This window comes from Erythrolamprus reginae, chromosome 13, assembly GCF_031021105.1.
Source record: "Erythrolamprus reginae isolate rEryReg1 chromosome 13, rEryReg1.hap1, whole genome shotgun sequence".
Classification (NCBI taxonomy): Eukaryota; Metazoa; Chordata; class Lepidosauria; order Squamata; family Dipsadidae; genus Erythrolamprus; species Erythrolamprus reginae.
This window is the reverse complement of record NC_091962.1, coordinates 7131843-7155112: the sequence shown is the minus strand read 5'-3', so window position 1 is coordinate 7155112 and position 23270 is coordinate 7131843. Positions and strand designations below refer to the sequence as shown.

Genomic DNA, 23270 nt, shown 5'->3' with positions numbered 1-23270 from the left:
ATAAGGTATTCTGTTATGAGCAGAGGAGTGGAGGACTCTTCTCATGAAATATTTCTGGACTCTCTCAATTGTATTCATCTCCGATATGCAGTGCAGATTCCAGACAGGGGGAGCTGTATTCGAGAATTGGTCTCGCAAATGTTTTGTATGCTCTGGTTAGCAGTGTAATATTGCCAGAGAAGAAGCTAAGCAGGATTAGATTGACAACTCTTAGTGCCTTTTTGGCAATGCTGTTACAGTGGGCTCTGGCACTTAGGTCATTGGATACGAGTACTCCAGGTCCTTAACTACCATTTGGTGTCTGAAAGCTTTACAAAAGCTAATTAACTTGGTTAATTCGTGGATGAGTGATCACAAAGGGCTCCTCTGGGATGGTTTAAAACAGAAAAAGAAAGAAAAAAAATCCAAGAAGGCAATTAGCCAAACTACCCCAAAAATACCTCCATGGACTGATCAGGTGCAAACCTCAAAATTGCAAAATAAAATAAAATAAAGCACTTTATTACAAGCTAAGATCAGGGGAAACTTCTAAATCCGTGATTTGAGACAATCCGAGACGAAGAAAAACAAAGAGGAGGAGGAAGTAAGAATGATAGATTGGAAATAATAATGTGGTGGTTTGGAGATCCTATCTAAAGGACGGAATCTAAAGGAAGGAATCCCTGACGACACAAGGGTTTGTTTTTGGAAATGCACTCTGCACATGTTCAGAGGACTCTCCATATTTATTAACACAGCAATAAATCATTGTTATCCCTGTCCACATACACCCCACCAGTGAGGCTGTCTTAGCTCAGAGATCATCCAACCTTGATTTGGGGGTGCGGCAAAATACAAGAAAAAGAGAAAAACGAACGAAAATAAGGTTCCTTTAAAATTAAAAAAATTAAAAACACATGTTCAGAAACATCCTATCTTCCACCTTTTGGACACACATTCATAAAACGAGCTTTAAAAGCTTTGTTTCCAGGATCAAGTGGTCAGCAGGCTTCTTTGAACAGAGATCTTTCTTGCGTCTGAAGCAGGATTTTCTCTTGGGCAATCTCTTCGTCGTTCGCCTTTTTCGTCTTTTTGGATCTGGGGTTTGAAAGGGGAGAATAAATCTTAGGTCAGCTGAAAAGCATCTCCATCATGTCATTCAATTGATATCGATTCATTAAGATGGATGGACTTCAATTCCCAAAATTCCCCAGCCAGAATGGATTCAATTCCCAGAATTATCTAAGTAGCATAACAACAACAACAACAATAATAATAGCAGGAGGAGGAAGAGAGTTGGAAGGGACCTTGGAGGTCTTCCAGTCCAACCTCCTGCTTAGGCAGGAAACCCTACACTACTTCAGACAAATGGTTATCCAACATCTTCTTAACAACTTCCAGCATTTGAGCATTCACAACTTCTGGAGGCAAGCTGTTCCACTGGTTAATTGTTCTAACTGTCAGGAAATTTTTCCTTAGTCCTAAGTTGCTTCTCTCCTTGTTCAGCTTCCACCCACTGCTTCTTCTCCTACCCTCAGATGCTTTGGAGAATAGGTTGACTCCCTCCCCTTTGTGGCAACCCCTTCTTCTCATCAAACTAGCCATGCCCAATTCCTGCAACCGTTCTTCATATGTTTTAGCCTCTAGTCCCCTAATCATCTTTGTCGCTCTTCTCTGCACTTTCTCTAGCATAGATGGACTCAAATTCAATTCCTAGAATTCCCCAGGCAAAAACTTCCTTTGTTTTAACATATTTTAGTCTTTATCTTCTTACTTAACACTTTTATTTGTACGTTTGTTAGATTTATGGGCCATCCAGACAGTCAAGAAGCAATTTTTAAAAATGATGTCAATAAAAAGGATTTGCAAATTTGCTCAGCTGTTTGGCTCCAAATCGCCCAACATCATCCCAACCCTAACCACTCACCTGTTCTCAACATCTTCAATCGTATCTGGCAACGGGACATTCAAAGTCTCTGGCAAAAGACAGGCAATAATTCCGGCCGAGATGGGGAGCACCCCATACACAATAGGTGGAAGGAAGGAGTAGTAATCATATAACAAGTTGGTCAGTGGTGACACCATGCCTCCTACTCGGGCCATTGTGCTGCCGAAACCCAGCCCGGTCTGTCTGGGGAGGACAAAGGAAGGGGATGCAAAGATCAGTGAGATTAGGGTGGAGTGGGGTGGGGTGGGGAGAGGGTCCAGGATCCTGAAACTCTAGATCCCTTCCTTCACCCAAGTGAGATGAACCACAGACAGTCCTGGACTTACGATCGTAATTGGGACCAGAATTTCTGTGGCTAAAAAAAGCATTTGATAAAGTAAGTTGTGCCCAATTTTACAGCTTTTTCTGCCACGGTGTTTAAATGAATCAACTTGCAGTCGTTAAGTGAGTCAAATGACTGTGAAGGGAATACTGTTTCCCCCATTGACTGTGCTTATCAGAAGCCAGCTAGGAAAGTCACAGATGGCGATCGTTTGAACCCAGGACCCTACCATTGTCTTAAATGAAAGGCCGTTCGCCCAACTCTCCTATTTTGATCCTGTGGCCGTAGAGATGCTGGTGGGAAAACCGGTTATAAGTCCCCTTTTTCACTTCTCACCTGACAGGGGTCGGGTACAGTTCGGTCGTAAAGAGGAAGACACAGTTGAAAGCCGCTGAGAGGCAGCCTTTGCCAATGACCGCCAGTGCCGTCCGTAGTGTCTGCATTTCTGAGGGAAGAAAAGGAAGAAAATGTAATTACAGATAGTCCTCAACTTACAATGGTTCGTTTAGTGACCTTCAAAGTTACAATTCTGGGAGTTGAAGTCCACCCCTCTTAAAGCATGCTGGCTGGGGGATTCTGGGAGTGGAAGTCCACCCCTCTTAAAACATGCTGGCTGGGGGATTCTGGGAGTGGAAGTCTACCCATCTTAAAGGATGCTGGGTGGGGAATTCTGGGAGTTGAAGTCTACTCATCTTAAATCATGCTGGCTGGGGGATTCTGGGAGTTGAAGTCTACCCATCTTAAAGGATGCTGGGTGGGGAATTCTGGGAGTTGAAGTCTACTCATCTTAAATCATGCTGGCTGGGGGATTCTGGGAGTTGAAGTCTACCCATCTTAAAGGATGCTGGGTGGGGAATTCTGGGAGTTGAAGTCTACCCATCTTAAATCATGCTGGCTGGGGGATTCTGGGAGTTGAAGTCTACCCATCTTAAAGGATGCTGGGTGGGGAATTCTGGGAGTTGAAGTCTACTCATCTTAAATCATGCTGGCTGGGGCCTGGGGGATTCTGGGAGTGGAAGTCTACCCATCTTAAAGGATGCTGGGTGGGGAATTCTGGGAGTTGAAGTCTACTCATCTTAAATCATGCTGGCTGGGGGATTCTGGGAGTTGAAGTCTACCCATCTTAAAGGATGCTGGGTGGGGAATTCTGGGAGTTGAAGTCTACTCATCTTAAAACATGCTGGCTGGGGGATTCTGGGAGTGGAAGTCTACCCATCTTAAAGGATGCTGGGTGGGGAATTCTGGGAGTTGAAGTCTACCCATCTTAAATCATGCTGGCTGGGGGATTCTGGGAGTGGAAGTCTACCCATCTTAAAGGATGCTGGGTGGGGAATTCTGGGAGTTGAAGTCTACCCATCTTAAATCATGCTGGCTGGGGGATTCTGGGAGTTGAAGTCCACCCATCTTAAAGGATGCTGGGTGGGGAATTCTGGGAGTTGAAGTCTACTCATCTTAAAACATGCTGGCTGGGGGATTCTGGGAGTTGAAGTCTACCCATCTTAAAGGATGCTGGGTGGGGAATTCTGGGAGTTGAACTCTACTCATCTTAAATCATGCTGGTTGGGGGATTCTGGGAGTTGAAGTCCACCCATCTTAAAGTCGCTAAGCTTGAGAAACACCAGTCTAAAATAAACAATTCTGTTCTCTGGGTGGGATACCCTTGAATAAACATGCTACAATTTGGCTTTCTCAGCAGAGAATATCCTGATCTGGCTCCAAGTTTATTTATTTATTTATTCGTTGTATTTATATGCCGCTGACTCCAAAACGGACTCAGGTTGCTGGTGGTTCTTCTTCTGAAGGACGCCCCTGAGGAAGGCACCTAAAGGCACAGGACACAGGAAGGAAAGCAACACACACAACAAGCAGATCACCCGATTACCCACCGAAGGGCACAAATAAGTTGGTGATGATGATGGTGCCGGCGGTCACCAGGAAGGCGGTGAGGCTGACTCTCCGCCCGATGTAGCTCATGGTGATCGTGACGATCAATTTGGCGGGAAAGTCCACTGCTCCGAAGATCACCTGGATGAGGTAAATGCTGACCCCGAAATTTTGGAGGTCCATGACCAGCCCGTAGTAGGAGAAGCTGACAGAGAACCTGAAGTACACAGAACACAATGGCTCCTGGTTGTTGTCGTTTCCCCACTGTCGAACTTTTTTTGGTCCAACCAACCAACACGGAGTTCCACTATTATCGGTCAAGATAATTACTATACCTTCTTTTCTATTCTTTCTTAGATATATTTTACTATGAGTATCTCCTCTATAACCTTCATCATGTATTTTACTATGTGTATATAGATAATATACCCACTAAACCCCTCATTGTGTATTGGACTAAATAAATAAATAAGAAAGAAAGAAAGAAAGAAAGAAAGAAAGAAAGAAAGAAAGAAAGAAAGAGACTGACTTTCTCTCATGAAACCCCAGAAAGCAAATCAGAAGATAGCCACCTCAAAGGAGGGAGATTTATTGACTTGTTTATATTCCATGTTTCTAGCCCTCACCATCTTCCTCAAGGAGACCTTGGTGGAACTCTTCTAACAGGTGGTCCTTGAGTTATGACCATCGTGCACTCTACATATAGTTGTAACAGTCATCAAATCAGTCGTTCACAGAACCAACTCAGTTTTACAATGATTATTTTTTGCAATGGTTATCAAGCGAATGTGGTAGTCGTAAGTATGAATGCTAAGGTTGCTCATTATAATGGATGTTTTAATTTAAAAAAATAATAATTTTAGTGGGGTTTCTAAAAGCTATTTTTATTGATTTGAAATGCTTGTCAGACTTTACCAGTAGATATATGTTTTGTTGAGAGGCACTGCAGAGATGGTTAGTGAAAGAATGGAAAGGAAGGGAGGGAGGGAGGAAGAGAGAAAGAGAAAAAGAAAGGAAGGAAGGAGGGAAGGAAATGAAAAAAGGAAAGAAAGAAAGGAAAAAAAGGGAAGAGAAAAGAAAGAAAGAAAATAAGAGAAAGAAAGAAGGAAGAGAGAAGAAATAGAAAGAAAGAAAGAAAAAGAAAGAAAAGAAAGAGAAACAAAAAGAAATAAATAAAAATAAGACAAATAAAAAAGAGAGAAGAAATAGAAAGAAAGAAAAGAAAGAGAAACAAAGAAAGAAAGAGAAATAAGAGAAATAAAAAAGAGGAAAGAAAGAAAGGGGAAAAAAGAAAGAAAAAGATTAAATTCCTTGTTCACTATGATGTGAACACTTGCTAAAGAAAACAATTCATCCTTGAAAAAGCCTTATGCAGTTTCTCCCCAAAGTTGTTTTATTCCTGCTTTTTTGACTGGGGATCAAACGGTGGGCTTTTCAAATATAGAGCATATCCCTCCCTCTTCCTGTTCCCGGAAAACTGACCAACAGGGAATGGTTTCTTTAAGGACGCCGTCCTTCAGGCTGACCCTCTTACCAGACCATGGAGAGACAGAAGAAAATGCGACGGATGGTCGGGGTGCGCACCAAGTCGGAAATGGAGTAGGAGGATTTGCACGAAGCCAATTCCTTCTCCATACTGGAAAGCAGAACCTACCAGGAAGAAGGGAAAAAATGCTTGAGAAAAAGGAAGCTCCAACTGCCCAAGGAGCTGCTGATCCAGTTCTACAGAGGGATCATTGAGTCTGTCATCTGCACCTCTATAACGTTCTAGTTCGGTTCTGCAACCCAACAAGACCGACACAGACTTCAGAGGAGAATCAGAACTGCGGAAAAAACAATGGCTGCCAATCTGCCTTCCGTTGAGGACCTGTAGACTGCACAAGTCAAAAAGAGGGCTGTGAAAATATTTACTGACCCCTCGCATCCTGGACACAAATTGTTTCATTTCCTACCCTCAAAACGTCACTACAGAGCACTGCACACCAAGACAACTAGGTACAAGGACAGTTTTTTTCCTGAACGCCATCACTCTGCTAAACAATTTCCTCAACACTGTCAAACTATTCACTTTGTGGCTTGTATCCTTACAATTTTTTTTGACTGGTCCCTAAAATGATTTGATTGCTTATTTATATGTAATGACAATCACTAAGTGTTGTACCTCATGATTCTTGACAAACGTATCTTTTCTTTTATGTACACTGAGAGCATATGCACCAAAGACAAATTATTTGTGTGTCCAATCACAACTTGGCCAATAAAGAATTCTAATCTAATCCAATCTGGTTCGGTCATCGGGACCAGACATTTTGTCTTTCGAGCTTTTGGACTCATGCCGGCACCCTTTATCAAGGAACTTCTCTCTAGCAAGTGTGTGTGTTTTGGGCTGTGTAGTATTTGCAGGGTGTCTATTGTATGTAATTTTCAGATGTTGATTGGGGTGTGGGTGGCCAGCTATTAAGTTGTACCTTGTTGTTTCCTTGTGCTCAGCTCCTAAGTACTTGATAAGCTGGTGGTAAATCAGCAGTCCGGCTTCAATCATTTCCCTTGCTGTTTTTGTCCCTGCTCTGCCAACAATCTTAGTAGCTGCGAAATTGAATATATGTCTTTGTTTTATTGCAGTGCAAGACTACAAATGAACTCGGGTCTCCTCGTCTGATTGCTCGCTTATCACTTCGACGAGGGAATAAGAAGTTGGGATACAAAGTGGATTAATTTGACTAAGGTAAAAATATCTGTGTTGCTATTTCTGTATGCTCTTACTGGATTTGTTGCTGATGAGGACTGAGTAGTAAGTTTTTTACAATTTGTTTACTGACAAGAAATAAGAAAGGAGAAAAATATTTTTTTTTAAAAACCCCTGAACTACCGTACTAGAAAAGTTGTGAAGTTACATGAATTGTTTATAGTTAGTGGAGGGCCATTTATATATCTTTTTTTAGTCATTTTACTTTATTTTACTCTCTCTTTGTGGTCTTTTCTTTTTTATACTTTATTTGAACAATTTTATTTATTAGGTTTTTTTTCAACTTTAAAAACATCACCATAGTTTAATACAGATCTATGCCAATTTTCTTACATTTCTTACGTTTCTTGCAATACATAGTTTTATATATTGTATTTCATATTTATACATTTCTCGTTTTTCATGCGTCGTTTCACATTTTATCACAGTTCTTTGCTTCTATTGTCAATCCAGTTATACCAATTGTTCCAAATCTCATAATATTCTGAATTACTTGTTCCCTTAATCTCCATTATCAGCCTGTCCATTTCCGCACATCTATAAATTTTATCTATAATATTATTTTCTGACGGGATAGCTTTATTCTTCCCAAATTGTGCATATGATATCCTTGCAGCCATTATTATATGGGTCATTAAATATTGGGTTGGGTTTTTTTTTAAATATTGTTTCTTCCTAATTCCTAATAACATGAATTCCGGGTATACAGTGATCCCTCGATTTTCGCAGGTTCAAACTTCGCGAAACGGCTATACCACGGTTTTTCAAAAAATATTAATTAAAAAATACTCCGGGTTTTTTTTTCTATACCACGGTTTTTCCCACCCGATGACGTCATACGTCATCACCAAGAGTCACTTCTGTCTCTCTTTCTCTTTCTTTCCTGTCATTCTCTGCTTCAATCATTTTCTCATTTCTCTTTTTTCTCCCTTTTTCTATCATTTTTCTCTCTCTCTCTACCTTCCACTCTCCCCCCTCTTGCTCTCTCTCTCTTTCTCCCTCTCCATCTCTGTGAGAACGCCTGCCCCACCTCTCCTGCAGCCCCCTCGCTGATAGCTGGGACGAAAGTGCTCTCAGCTAAGGGACTGTGAGAGGGGCGAGGCAGGCATTCTCAAAGCGCTCAGAGCGGCTACCGGCCGAATGAGGAGGATGAGAAGCCATAGCCGCCAGCGCTGCTGCAGGAGGACCCGTGTCCGAAGAAAGCCGGTGAGAGGGGTGGATCGGGCGGGCGGGCGGTAGCGGCGAGGGGGCCAGAGGTGCTGGGGGGCCGGGGGCAGCCGACATTCAAAGCAATCTTTGCCGGCCTCCGCACTTTCATTGCTCCCTGCCCTAATTTCAAGCCCGGCTCCTTGCGCTGCCTTGAAAAAGGGTGCGTAGGGGTAGTTTTTGGCTGTCCATAGCCAAAAATGGTGTTTTTACTTCCGCACCGCTACTTCGCGGAAAATCGACTTTCGCGGGAGGTCTTGGAACGTAACCCCCGCGAAAATCGAGGGAACACTGTATTCCATTTCTATGTCTGGAGATAACATTTCTATGGTATAAATCTATTTCTATGGTATATTCTATTTCTATGTATATTTCTGGGCTCCATTCATTCTTTCCTAATCTGGAACAACCTCTCAAGGTTGCAAAGATTCAGAAATTTTTTTACAACTGCTTGTTGATTCTCCTCACCCTCATCCCCACCCTTGTTTCCTCCATACCTCCGTGGTGATTCTCGCACCCGCTTCCTGCTTTTTGTTGATCCTGGCCACTCTCTGGAGAACCCCAACAGCCTTATTGGCCTGGCCGGACTGGATCAACCAGCGCGCCGATTCAGCGTACCACCTGCAAGATAGAAACCCAAGTGGCTGTGAGTTCCACGGGTTATCAAGTCTTCATTCATTCATCCATTCATTTGGGGCCCGCCCAATTCCTTGCAGACTCTGGGAGGCGGACAGCAGAATAAAAACAACAAGAATTGTATTGTTGTAAAATGGTACTTTTAACTGGAGCATACAAAACATTTGCTAGACCAATTCTTGAACACAGCTCATTCGTCTGGAATCCACACTACATATCGGACATTAACACAATTGAGAATGTCCAGAAATATTTCAAGAGGGGAGTCCTCCACTCCGCTGTTTGTAACATAATACTTTATTCCACCAGACTTGAAATTTGGGTTTAGAAAGCTTAGTACTACATCGCCTTCAATCTGATGTAAATGTAGTTCATAAAATCATCTACCTGTCAATGACTATTTCAGCTTCAACCACAACAATACACGAGGACACGTTAGATAAAAACTAAATATAAACTGCTCCAAACTCAATTGCAGAAAATACAACAGAGTGATCAGTGTCTGGAATGCACTACTCAACTCTGTGGGTTCTTCCCCAAACCCCCAAAACTTTAACCTTACTGTCTACTGTTGACTTCACCCCATTCCTAAGAGGTCTGTATTGGCAGTAGGGCTGATATTCCTGGAGGCATCTGTAATATGGCAAATGAATTAGCTTTACTAGATAAGTGGTCAAAGCAATGGAAACTGCAGTTTAATGTTTCCGAATGTAAAACAATGCAAAAGGAATCCTCAATCTGAGTATTGTATTGGCAGTTCTGTGTTAGCAAAAACTTCAGAAAAGAAGGATTTAGGAGTAGTGATTTCAAAATGGATGAACAGTGTGGTCAGGTGGTAGGGAATGTTTGGCTGCATAGCTAGAGGTATAACAAGCAGGCAGAGGGAGATTATGATCCCACTATAATAGAGTGCTGGTGAGACCCCATTTGGAATAATATTGTGTTCAGTTCTGGGGACCTCACCTACAAAAAGAGATTGGTAAAATTGAACGGGTCCAAAGACGGGCTACAAAAATGGTGGAAGGTCTTCAGCATAAAACCTATCAGGAAAGACTTCATGGACTCAATTTGTAGAGTCTGGGGACAGAAGGGAAAGGGGGGACATGATCGAAACATTTAAATATGTTAAAGGGTTCAGGAGGGAAGTGTTTTTAATAGGAAAGTGAACCCAAGAACAAGGGGGCACAATCTGAGGTCAGTTGGGAGAAAGATCAGAAGCAACGTGAGAAAATATTATTTGACTGAAAGAGTCGTAGATGCTTGGAACAAACTTCCAGCATACGTGGTTGGTAAATCCACAGGTACTGAACTTAAACATGCCTGGGATAAAACATAGATCCATTCCAAGATAAAATACAGGAAATACAGTAGTATAAGGGCAGACTAGATGGACTATGAGGTCTTTTTCTGCCATCAATCTTCTATGTTTTTATGTTTCTATCCATATCCATCGCATGTATAGATGTTTCTATTTTTACCGTCATCTTATATATCTTATATATTTAGCTGTATTTTAATTATTAGATTTGTGCTACATGCTTATGTTTGTATCTACACTGTGAGCCCCCCCAAGTCTTCAGAGAGGGGTGGCATACGAATCTAATAAATAATAAAAATAATAATAATAATAATAATAATAATATACTTGACAAAATAAATAAAATAAATAATAAATAAAGATCGCCCAACCCATCATCCCTGCACGTACCAGGAATAAAGGAGGAAGATGAAAAAAGGGGCCGAGACGGCCACTTGCAACCATCGCCAATCCCGGAGGACGTAGGCGAAACCCGCAAGAAGGATTTGCCCCACCGTATAAGCCAACCCGGTGACGGCAATGGTGATTGTACGGTGCTGGGTGGGGATCCATTCCACAACTGGAAAAAGAAGGAATCCATTTGTGAAAATACTCTGCATCAGTTCTGTCTTAATATTAGTAATGTTAACTTAGGAAGGATAGGACAGGACAGGACAGAACTAATAATGGAATGGAAGTAATGAGAGGAGAGGGGGAGAGAAGAGAAGAAGAGAACAACAGAGAAGAGAAGGAGAAGAGAAGAGAACAGTAGAGAAGAGAACAGCAGAGAAGAGAAGAGAACAACAGAGAAGAGAAGAGAACAGTAGAGAAGAGAACAGCAGAGAAGAGAAGAGAACAGCAGAGAAGAGAAGAGAACAGTAGAGAAGAGAACAGCAGAGAAGAGAAGAGAACAACAGAGAAGAGAAGAGAACAGTAGAGAAGAGAACAGCAGAGAAGAGAAGAGAACAACAGAGAAGAGAAGAGAACAGTAGAGAAGAGAACAGCAGAGAAGAGAAGAGAACAGTAGAGAAGAGAACAGCAGAGAAGAGAAGAGAACAACAGAGAAGAGAAGAGAACAGTAGAGAAGAGAACAGCAGAGAAGAGAAGAGAACAACAGAGAAGAGAAGAGAACAGTAGAGAAGAGAACAGCAGAGAAGAGAAGAGAACAGTAGAGAAGAGAACAGCAGAGAAGAGAAGAGAACAGTAGAGAAGAGAACAGCAGAGAAGAGAAGAGAACAACAGAGAAGAGAAGAGAACAGTAGAGAAGAGAACAGCAGAGAAGAGAAGAGAACAGCAGAGAAGAGAACAGCAGAGAAGAGAAGAGAAGAGAACAGTAGAGAAGAGAACAGCAGAGAAGAGAAGAGAACAGCAGAGAAGAGAAGAGAACAGTAGAGAAGAGAACAGCAGAGAAGAGAAGAGAACAGTAGAGAAGAGAACAGCAGAGAAGAGAAGAGAACAGCAGAGAAGAGAAGAGAACAGTAGAGAAGAGAACAGCAGAGAAGAGAAGAGAACAGTAGAGAAGAGAACAGCAGAGAAGAGAAGAGAACAGTAGAGAAGAGAACAGCAGAGAAGAGAAGAGAACAGTAGAGAAGAGAACAGCAGAGAAGAGAAGAGAACAACAGAGAAGAGAAGAGAACAGTAGAGAAGAGAACAGCGGAGAAGAGAAGAGAACAACAGAGAAGAGAAGCCCCTCAAATATTAGAAGATGCTATCGTCTCTCCCCTGGTCCTTCTCTTCTCTAGAGCCAGGCCTACTTCCTGCAACCGTTCTTCATAAGAGGAAGAGAAACAGTCTGGACTGCACTCAGATCGAAGAACTTTCAGCTCTAACTTGAATTTCTGACTTGGATTCTTGGTTTCTAACTTGAAAAATCTTTGTCGGGAGAGCCCAGGGGATCCACCCAGAGCTAGCTTTCTCTCGACCTTGTCATAACCCGCCCCCGCTTTGAGATCCTTGAGAAAGTTGAGCCTCTTACCCAAACAGGCAATGCTGAGGCCGAATCCTGATAGCGCCATGCCAGTGAGGAAGCGGAAGAAACAATAGGAGGCATAATTGGGCGAGAAAGCAGCGCAGGTTCCAGTCACGGCCATTTGGAAAAAGGACCAGATTGTGAGGGCCCGGCGGCCAAATCTGCAGGAGGAACAAAGAGACCATCATCCACCACCCTATCTAGCTATCATCTGTCTGTCTGTCTACATTATATATTTATATATTCTATTCTGTTCTGTTCTAATCTATTCTATTCTATTTTTTATTCCTATTTCTTATTCTATTCTATATTCTATTCTATATTCTGTTCTTTCTATTCTATTCTATTTTTTATTCCTATTTCTTATTCTATTCTATTCTATTCTACATTTTATTCTATTCTATATTCTATTCTGTTCTAGTCTATTCTATTTTTTATTCCTATTTCTTATTCTATTCTATTCTACATTTTATTCTATTCTATATTGTATTCTGTTCTTTCTATTCTATTCTATTTTTTATTCCTATTTCTTATTCTATTCTATTCTACATTTTATTCTATTCTATTCTATATTCTATTCTGTTCTAGTCTAGTCTATTTTTTATTCCTATTTCTTATTCTATTCTATTCTACATTTTATTCTATTCTATATTCTATTCTGTTCTGTTCTAGTCTAGTCTATTTTTTATTCCTATTTCTTATTCTATTCTATTCTACATTTTATTCTATTCTATATTCTGTTCTGTTCTGTTCTAGTCTAGTCTATTTTTTATTCCTATTTCTTATTCTATTCTATTCTACATTTTATTCTATTCTATATTCTATTCTGTTCTGTTCTAGTCTATTCTATTTTTTATTCCTATTTCTTATTCTATTCTATTCTATCCCATCCCATTCTTTCTCTTATCCTTCCTCCCTCTATCTCTCCAGATAGTATTTTTTAATTTTGTGTCTTTAATTTTTTTTAGCTTTTAAAATTATTGTTTGTATTCCACCCTTCTTATGCTGGTCTAGGACCTCAATAAGAGTTGATTGACAGTTGCTGATTTTTGAAACTGTTTGGAACAGAACCTCGCTCCACAAACCAGCATGCCAACCCCCTCCCCCGCTTGATTCATCAGTGGCATTGGCTGTTAATAACGAATCAACATCTGGAGAGATTTGATCCATTTCCTTTGAGCTGTGCAATTTGGGATGTTCACCCTTTGAACAGTGTGGGAGTAGGAATGGATTTCCGGAGGAAAAGAAATTGCAGACTACAGAAAACATTTGCACCATTCAAGTGACCTTGAGGACACAGATAAAACCTCCAAGTGGCCTCAGCGACCCTCTAAAAGGATGCAATGACCAGCTGTCTGCAAGGAGCATCAATCCTTCCCTTCCCCATCATCCATTCAGAGTGGAAGAAGGTTCTTAGATGAGAAGCGAAATGTCTTCAAATTAAAAAACAACAACAAGAAATTCCATTTGCTTCTTTAAAAAGCACCTTTGGGACAACCAGGACTTTGAGAATCTCTACAGCTTTCCAAAAAAGAAGGAATCTCAATGCAGGTGTCAATCAGAACTGAGAGGTAGGAAGCAGTTAGTGCCCCCTTGTGGCCAACAACCAAACTGCACTTCCCAGCTTACTGGTGGGGTTAAAAAAAAAAGTGATTTGATCACCAAGTGGTGCCCTGACCAGCGGAGCTCACCCGCTACTCCCCTCTTCCTCCCAGTGCTGCCCCCTGCTGACCAACCTACCTGTCAGCCAGCCCGCCTAGGACCAGAGCGCCGATCAGCACCCCCGCCATGTAAATGGACTGCGCCATCTCCCGAAGTTTACGCCGGTCGCACACCAGGTCCCACTGTCACGGGAGAAAAGGAGTTTCATGAAAAAGGTGTACCAGTGGAAATATTGAATATTTGCAGCTCAGGGTTGAACTGTGGGAGTCCTTGGTGAGCTCTGAGCTGGGAGGTTCTATTGCAGAAGTTTCATGGCCCAACTAGGTAGCATGATCAGTGCTCATCGAGAGCAAACCCTGTGGGGAGAGAGTTTTGCGCATGAGGAAGGTAACCCATCAGCTAGCCACAGTTCACCACCATACCTAATGGAAGCCTTCACTTGGCTTTCTTGTAAATATATACAGTGGTACCTCGAGATACGAGTTTAATTCGTTCCGGACCTGGGCTCTTAAGTCGAGCAGCTCTTATCTCGAACGACTTTTCCCCATAGGAATTAATGTAAATAATTTTAATTGGTTCCAGCCCTCAAAAAACTCACAAAGTTAGTCTAAATTATGCAGAAAGACATGTTTTTAATGAAGAAATGTACATGTACATATAAATGAATAATGAGTTTCTTTCACTTAACTTGTAAACTTTCTTAAACTTTTAAATTTACATATGTTCAACTTCTCTGCCACCCAATCCTGTAGGACAGAGGTCCCCAACCCTTTTTGCACCAGGGACCGGCTTTAAGCGATCAAGAGAGGAATGGGTGAATGAATGGACGGAGGGTGGGAAGGAAGGAAGGAAAGAGGGAAGGGACAGGAACAGAGGAAGGAAGGAAGGAAACTTATGAAAGGGGAGAGTAAGAGAGGAATGAGTGAAGGGAGGGAGGGAGGGAAGAAGGTGGGAAGGAGAAAGAAAAGAAGAAATAGAGGAAGGGAAGGTAAAAGAGAGAAAGAAAAAGAGCAAGAAAGAAAGCAAGAAAGAAAGAAAGAAAGAAAGAAAGAAAGGGGGAAGGGACAGGAACAGAGGAAGGAAGCAAGGAAACTTATGAAAGGGGAGAGTAAGAGAGGAATGAGTGAAGGGAGGGAGGGAGGGAAGAAGGTGGGAAGGAGAAAGAAAAGAAGAAATAGAGGAAGGGAAGGTAAAAGAGAGAAAGAAAAAGAGCAAGAAAGAAAGCTGCAAGCACCCCCCCGAGCCCCCCAGGCCGGCTGCAACCTTTTAAAACACGCGCGCCGCTTCGCAGCTGTCTCCTGAAGCCGAACGCGGAAGTTAGCGTTTGGCTTCAGGAGACAGCTCCTTGGCGCTTGTATCTCGAATTTGGGCTTGTAAGTAGAACAAAAATATCTCTCCCCTCCCAGCTCTTATCTCGAGTTGCTCTTAAGTAGAGCAGCTCTTATGTCGGGGTTCCACTGTATTTTACTTTTCCTCTTATCAAAATGCTTCTCTAAATAAACTATCACCTTTACATTTAACCACTATAACAAACTATCCACAATACTATTATATATCAGTATTATTATTATTATTATTATTATTATTATTATTATTATTATTATTATTGTATGACACCCCTCTCCAGGGACCTGGAGCGGCTCACAACATGAAATACAAAACAATATGTATACAAATCTAATAGTTAAAACAGTAAGCTAAAAATCCCCATTATGTATACTCAATCACATCCACACATAACATACAATGGTCAGAGAAGAAGGGGGCATGGTCTAGCTGCCCCATGCCTGGCGGCATAGATGGGCCTTAAGGGTCTTGTGAAAGGCGAAGAGGGTGGGGGCAGTGCGAATCTCCAGAGGGAGCTGATTCCAGAGGGCCGGGGCCACCGCAGAGAAGGCTCTTCCCCTAGGCCCCGCCAGACGACATTGTCTGGTTGGCGGAACCTGGAGAAGGCCAACTCTGTGGGCCCCAGGGGAAGAGCCTTTTCTGTGGCGGCCCCGGCCCTCTAGAACCAACTCCCCCCAGAGATTAGAATGGCCCCCACCCTCCTTGTCTTTCGCAAATTACTTAAGACCCACCTTTGTCGCCAGGCATGGGGGAGTTAAGTTATCCTTTCCCTCTAGGCTACTACAAGTTATGCATGGTATGTTTGTGTGTATGGTTTTTTTTTTAAATAATAAGGGTTTTTTGGTTGTTTTTATTAATTGGATTGTTCATGTTGTTTTACCACTGTTGTTAGCCGCCCCGAGTCTGCGGAGAGGGGCGGCATACAAATCCAATAAATAATAATAATAATAATAATACTGAAGTCATATTTTTTACAGTCAAGTTTGGAGCGGTTAATATTAAGTTTAAATTTGTTGTGTGCTCTTGTGTTGTTGTGGCTGAAGCTGAACTAGTCACCGACAGGCAGGACGTTGCAGCATATGACCTTGTGGGCAATACTTAGATCTTGTTTAAGGCATCTTAGTTCTAAGCTTTCTAGGCCCAGGATTGAAAGTCTAGTCTCATAGGGTCTTCTGTTTCGAGTGGAGGAGTGAAGGGCTCTTCTGGTGAAACATCTTTGGACATTTTTAAGGGTGTTAATGTCTGAGATGCGATATGGGTTCCAAACAGATGAGCTGTATTCGAGGATGGGTCTGGCAAAAGTTTTGTAAGCTCTGGTAACCCATCAAGCTTATAGAGCACCGAGTACTTCAAATTCCTCCTCCTCTTCCATTCCCATTCTCTTCTAACACTGATTACTGTGTAACAGCAACAGTACTACTTCTCAAGCTTTGTATCAAGGCTTATTCCACGTCAGAAGGTATAGAGTAGTCCTTGACTTACAACCGCTTGCTAAACAACCCGTTCAAAGTTACAAAGGACAGGCCAATGAAATAAATTTCACAAACGTCCGCTTGGTGGTTGTTTTTTTTTAATTGAAAAACAAAACTAAACACCAAAGAATTATTTTTTCAAATACTTGCATTGCTCCCCAGTGAGTTTCCAAAATATTTCGGCTTGCCAGAATTCTGGAGCCCCGGGACTAAGAAACTCAATTGCTTCTCTTGTGATCTTGACAGAAAGAAAAAGATTTTGCTCCCAATGCAAAGCAATTGCATTTTTTGCAATTTGCAATTTTCTGTTGCAGGCCGCCCAGAGTCCTTTGGGAGTTGGACAGCATATAAATTGGATTGATTGATTAATTAATTAAATTCAAATCTTTTGAAACGAGGCCCGAAGACCCTACCGCGCAAATCTTGCCAGTTTAGCAAGAGTACAAAAGTTGCATTCTTGGTTACCTGACTTTGAAAGCTCGGGAAGGTGGCAGGATGGGGGACCAAGGAGAGAAATATAAATGGGGGGGGACAGATAGAACATTCTCTCCCCCCCCCCCTCCGGGAACAGAGAAAAAAAGGGAATTGAAGACAGCCTCGGAACAACATTATTGCTGGAGAAAAATTTGCCAGTCCTTCTCTTAGAACTGGTGCCAGGTCAATACCGCCCACCGATTTGAGATTTTGCTGTGCCCAGCAGGGCCTTCAGATTGCATTAGGACTGGGGGGGGGATGCCGGGGTGGGGGGGCTTGGAACAAGCCCCCACCCCCTGATTTCCACACCAACCAAAAACATTTCCTGTGGTTTCTGCAACTAAACGCAATTATTTGCTCGGTGTGTGTGTGGAATTGGTTCATCGCTATTAAGACAGTTTCTAAAGACCGTCAATGGTGGCAAATGACAACTTTGCAAACAAAAAAACCCCCAACCTTTGTCTTTATATCAGGGATGCAAGAGGGCAAGCAGAAAGCCCCAGCTTCGAAAGGTGACGTCTCCAGTTGAATCCAAACGCCAGCAAGGTGCTGTGTTAATATTAGGATTGGTCGCCCAGCCCAGCCAAATGTTTAGGCTGGATTTGGCATTTTTGCCCACCTTATCCAGCTGTTCCCAAGGACCTGGGATGCACAAGTGTGGTTGTTTGATGGTGTTAAAGCTATAGGGTTTCCTGCCTAAGCAGGGGGTTGGACTAGAAGACCTCCAAGGTCCCTTCCAACTCTGTTATTATCCTATCCTACCCATCCCATCCTATCCTATTCTCATTTTACTATTCTGTTCTGTTCTATTCTCATTTTACTATTCTATTCTATTCTATGTTGTTCTATTCCCATTTTACTATTCTATTCTATTCCTCTCCTATTTACTATTTACTATTCTATTCTATTCCTCTCCTCTCCGAGTCTTCGGAGAGGGGCGGCATACAAATCTAAGTAATAAATAAATAAATAAATAAATAAATAAATAAATAAATAAATAATTTCCTTTTTTCTGTTCTTCTCATTTTACTGTCCTATTCCTATTCATTTTTATTTTCTATTTATTTTCTATTTTCTGTTCTATTCTAGTTTCATTTTACTATTCCATTCCATTCCATTCCGTATTTTCTGTTCTGTTGTTGTTCTGTTCCATTCCGTTCTCTTCTATTCCATTCCATATTTTCTATTCTATTCTGTTCCATATTTTCTGTTCTGTTCTGTTCTACTCTACTCTACTCTACTCTACTCTACTCTACTCTAGAAACATAGAAACATAGAAGTCTGATGGCAGAAAAAGACCTCATGGTCCAGTGATTTTCAACCTTTTTTGAGCCGCGGCACATTTTTTACATTTACGAAACCCTGGGGCACATTGAGCCGGGGGGGGGGGGGTGGCTAAAAAAAGTTTGGACAAAAAAATTATCTCTCTCTCTCTTCCTCCCCTTCACTCTATTTCTTTCTCCCTCCCTCTTTCTCTCCCTTCCTTCCTCTTTCTTTCTCTCTCTCTCTCCATCCATCTTTCTTTTCCTTCCTCTCTTTTTTGCTCTCTTTCTCCCTCCCTACCTCCCTCTATGTCTTTCTCTCTCTCTCCTTCCCTCCCTCTCTTTCTCTCTCTCTCTCTTGCTTTCTTTCTCTTGTTTTCTCTCTCTTGCTTTCTTTCTCTCTCTCTTGTTCTCTTTCTCTCTCGCTCGCTCTTTCTCTTGCTTTCTTTCTCTCTCTTGCTTTCTTTCTCTCTTTCTCTCTCTTGCTTTCTTTCTCTCTTTCTTTCTCTCTCTCTTGCTTTCTTTCTCTCTTTCTCTCTCTTGCTTTCTTTCTCTCTGAGCTTCGCGGCACACCTGACCATGTCTCGGGGCACACTAATGTACCACGGCACACTGGTTGAAAAACACTGATCTAGTCTGCCCTTATACTATTTCCTGTATTTTATCTTAGGATGGATATATGTTTATCCCAGGCATGTTTAAATTCAGTTACTGTGGATTTATCTACCACGTCTGCTGGAAGTTTGTTCCAAGGATCTACTACTCTTTCAGTAAAATAATATTTTCTCATGTTGCTTTTGATCTTTCCCCCAACTAACTTCAGATTTTGTCCCCTTGTTCTTGTGTTCACTTTCCTATTAAAAACACTTCCCTCCTGGACCTTATTTAACCCTTTAATATATTTAAATGTTTCGATCATGTCCCCCCTTTTCCTTCTGTCCTCCAGACTATACAGATTGAGTTCATGAAGTCTTTCCTGATACGTTTTATGCTTAAGACCTTCCACCATTCTTGTAGCCCGTCTTTGGACCCGTTCAATTTTGTCAATATCTTTTTGTAGGTGAGGTCTCCAAAACTGAACACAGTATTCCAAATGTGGTCTCACCAGCATTCTATATAGCGGGATCACAATCTCCCTCTTCCTGCTTGTTATACCTCTAGCTATGCAGCCAAGCATCCTACTTGCTTTCCCTACCGCCTGACTGCACTGTTCACCCATTTTGAGACTGTCAGAAATCACTACCCCTAAATCCTTTTCTTTTGAAGTATTTGCTAACACAGCACTGCCAATACACACAGAACTGCCAATACTCGATTCTGTTTTATATTCTGTTTGTCCCTTCTTGTCACAGGATGTCAGCAGTTCCGAGTGAACCTGCCTTTTACAATTGACCGATGGGGATTTTGTCAATTCAATGCAGTTCAATTTATTAGACTTGTGTGCTGTCCCTCTCCGAGGACCTGGAGCGGCTCACAACATGCAATACAAACAATATGTTTACAAATCTAATAGTTAAAAACAGTAAACTAAAATCCCATTATATAAAAAAAATAGTCAGTCTACTCAAACCCATCCATACATAACATGCCCAGGGCATTCAAAATGGGCTCCAGATGTTATTAGAATTCTTATCATTTCCTGATTTCTACAGATCTACCCATTTCGGTCTCCACGCTTGCAGCTCTGCCCAATTTTGTTTCTGTGTTTTTTCAGTTTCTCGTTTTTAATTTATTTATTGTTTCCTTGCTGTGTCGCAGGTTTTTTTTTTAAAATCTCCCCTTCCTTTGTAAATTTGGTCCCTTCTTTTTCCATACATTTAAATTTAGGTCTGCGTATGAAACCAGTATTGTCTGGCACGGGAAATTGCCTTATGATACACCCGCTTTTTGTACATCCAGGTGTTATTATAATTCTTATCATTTCCTGATTTCTACAGATCTACCCATTTCAGTCTCCGCTCCTCTTCCCTTCCCTTCCATTCCGAATCCTATTCTACTCTATCCGTCCTTTTCCTCTGACAAAGTTCCATGTTCTGTGACCCTTAAAAGAAGCCGTCCACCCTATGCCTTGCATCTGAGAATCTCTCCCCATCACAATTTTTATTTATTTATTTATTTATTATTTAGATTTGTATGCCGCCCCTCTCCGGGGACTCGGGGCGGCTCACAACAAGGCATAACAAATCGTAACAAATCCAAATAAATTTAAAATATTTAAAAAAGTTTAAAAAGAAGCCCAATATACTAACAAGCACACACACAAACATACCATACATAAATTGTACATGCCCGGGGGAGGTGTTTCAGTTCCCCCATGCCTGACGGCAAAGGTGGGTTTTAAGGAGTTTACGGAAGGCAGGGAGAGTAGGGGCAGTTCTAATCTCCGGGGGGAGTTGGTTCTAGAGAGTCGGGGCCGCCACAGAGAAGGGTCTTCCCCTGGGACCCGCCAACCGACATTGTTTAGTTGACGGGACCCGGAGAAGGCCCACTCTGTGGGACCTAATCGGTCGCTGGGATTCGTGCGGCAGAAGGCGGTCTCGGAGGGATTCTGGTCCAATGCCATGAAGGGCTTTAAAGGTCATAACCAACACTTTGAATTGTGACCGGAAATTGATCGGCAGCCAGTGCAGACTGCGGAGTGATGGCGAAACATGGGCATACCTAGGTAAGCCCATGACCGCTCTCGCAGCTGCATTCTGAAGTTTCCGAACACTTTTCAAAGGTAGCCCCATGTAGAGAGCATTACAGTAGTCGAACCTCGAGGTGATGAGGGCATGAGTGACTGTGAGCAGTGAGTCCCGGTCCAGATAGGGCCGCAACTGGTGCACCAGGCGAACCTGGGCAAACGCCCCCCCTCGCCACAGCTGAAAGATGGTTTTCTAATGTGAGCTGTGGATCGAGGAGGATGCCCAAGTTGCGGACCCTCTCCGAGGGGGTCAATAATTCCCCCCCCAGGGTAATGGACGGACAGATGGAATTGTCCTTGGGAGGCAAAACCCACAGCCACTCCGTCTTATCCGGGTTGAGTTTGAGTCTGTTGACACCCATCCAGGCCCTTCCTTCCTTCCCAATAACGCTTCTCACGATTCACACCTCCTCGATCGTCGCTCACCTCGCTGATGATGGTGGAGGTAAACTGAGTCTGGTCATAGAACCACCCGTCGGCGCACGGCTCGGTTTCCATCTCTTCTGCCCCGGTGGCGCTCTCGTTGAGGAGGAACCACTGAGCGTCCGTGAAGCGCCGGCACTGCTCCAAGTTCCTCTTGCTGTCCATGGGGATGCTGACCCGCAGGAGTTGGCCGGAGCCTTGCAGGTGGGTGATGTTGGGGTGCTCACTGCCATTGGGGGCGAGGTGCACCTGGCAACGGTGGCCTGGGATGCCAGCCGTGAAGTTCTGGAGGAGGTTATGACTGGCCATGAGGAAGATGGGGATGGTCAGCAGCAAAGTGTGGATGAATTGAAAGCGCCCCATGCCGCCGACTTGTTCCAGGAGCTCCCCGAAAGCCATGATGAGCCCGAAAAGATCCTCAGAAGGACCCCCCAAAACCTACAGGCCAGATCGTGCTCCCGAGGCCGAAGTCTGTTCACATAAAGTGGAAGGTCAAGAGAAGGAGAGGTGTAGAAGAAGAAAGGGGGAGAGAAAAGAGGTGAAGAGAGAAGAGAAAGAGATGGAGAAGAGAAGAGAAAGAGAGATGAAGAAGCGAAGAGAGAGAGATGAAGAAGAGAAAAAAGGGAGAGATGGAGAAGAGAGAGAGAGAGAGAGAAGAGAGAGAGAGAGAGAAGAGAGAGAGATGGAGAAGAGAAAAAAGGGAGAGATGGAGAAGAGAAGAGAGAGAAAGATGAAGAAGAGAGAGAAAGATGGAAAAGAGAAGAGAGAGAGATGGAGAAGAGAGAGAGTTGAAGAAGAGAAAAAAGGGAGAGATGGAGAAGAAAAAAGAGAGAAGAGAAAAGAGAAAAAGATGGAGAAGAGAGATGGAGAAAAGAGGGGAAAGAGGGAGAAAAGAGGGAGAGATGGAAGAAAAAGAGAGAGATGGAGAAGAGAGATGGAGAAAAGAAAAGAGAAAGAGATAAAGAAGAGAAAAGAGAGAGAGATGGAGAAGAGAAAAGAGGGAGAGATGGGAAAAAAGAGAGAGATGGAGAAGAGAGATGGAGAAAAGAAAAGAGAAAGAGATAAAGAAGAGAAAAGAGAGAGAGATGGAGAAGAGAAAAGAGGGAGAGATGGAAAAGAGAAGAGAGAGTTGGAGAAGAGAAAGTTGGGAAAGATGGAGAAGAGAAAGAGATGCAGAAGAGGACGAGATGGCAAGATAGAAAAAAGAGGAAAAAGAAAGAAGAACTTTGTCGAATGGGCAGCAACTTGAAAAAAGAAAGATTTTTTTTTTTAAATGAAGAATTAAGGCTAGCAGATTCGGTTTGCTGGAAATAAACCACTTTTCTAAAAAAAGAGGACCCTTAATTCTTTTGCCTAAAAATAAGATCTAAAAAGCTCGGAGCTTCTCTCTCCTTTCATCTGGCGATGCTGCAAAAAACCCCGATCCGTACAGTGTTCAGGATCGGAAAACTCCTTCCTTTCTCTTCCTTCGCCCTTACGCGATGAAACCTCCTTTTCGCCAGGGGGTGATTTGAGGACCTGGCCAACGAAGGGGTTTTTTGGAGTCCAGAAATACCCTATCCAATGAAGAAAGGGTAAAAAAAAAATATATTGAGATTCTTGGCACTTGCTCGCCTTGAAAAGAGAAAAGGGAAACGTTTTTGCCCTGTTTGTGCCAAGTCCGACAGAGCTGCCGCTGAGCCTTCGGTTTCCCGCTAAGCAAAAAGTGGTTTGGAAACCTTGCTTGGCGTGGATTATTTATGAAAAGCGACAAGCAAGCTGACTTGGTTAAAGTTTGACGCGGGTTTGGAGGGTGATAAACTGGGGGGGGGGGGGGGGATTGACGACCGGGAGGGGGGGAGAAATATTGGGTTAAAGGGGAAGAAAGTACATAAACTCTCAAGAGGGAAGAAGGGTGAAATGTGCAATTTAAGGATGTAGAATGTGGCACAAACTTTGGGCAGGGGAAAAAAAATAG

General features: G+C 42.6%; 1 protein-coding gene across 1 annotated transcript; it reads right to left on the bottom strand.

Moving 5' to 3' along the window:
- Positions 1-877: 877 nt before the first annotated feature.
- On the bottom strand, positions 878-23024 carry LOC139175310 (solute carrier family 22 member 6-A-like). Its single transcript, XM_070766350.1, has 10 exons — positions 21317-23024; positions 13728-13831; positions 11994-12148; positions 10430-10598; positions 8583-8706; positions 5668-5783; positions 4136-4350; positions 2586-2694; positions 1907-2110; positions 878-1077 (listed from the first exon to the last, which is right to left on the bottom strand). Exons 1-10 carry the CDS (start codon positions 21710-21712, stop codon positions 981-983), a joined length of 1689 nt encoding a protein of 562 aa, XP_070622451.1. The 5' UTR covers positions 21713-23024; the 3' UTR covers positions 878-980.
- Positions 23025-23270: the final 246 nt, after the last annotated feature.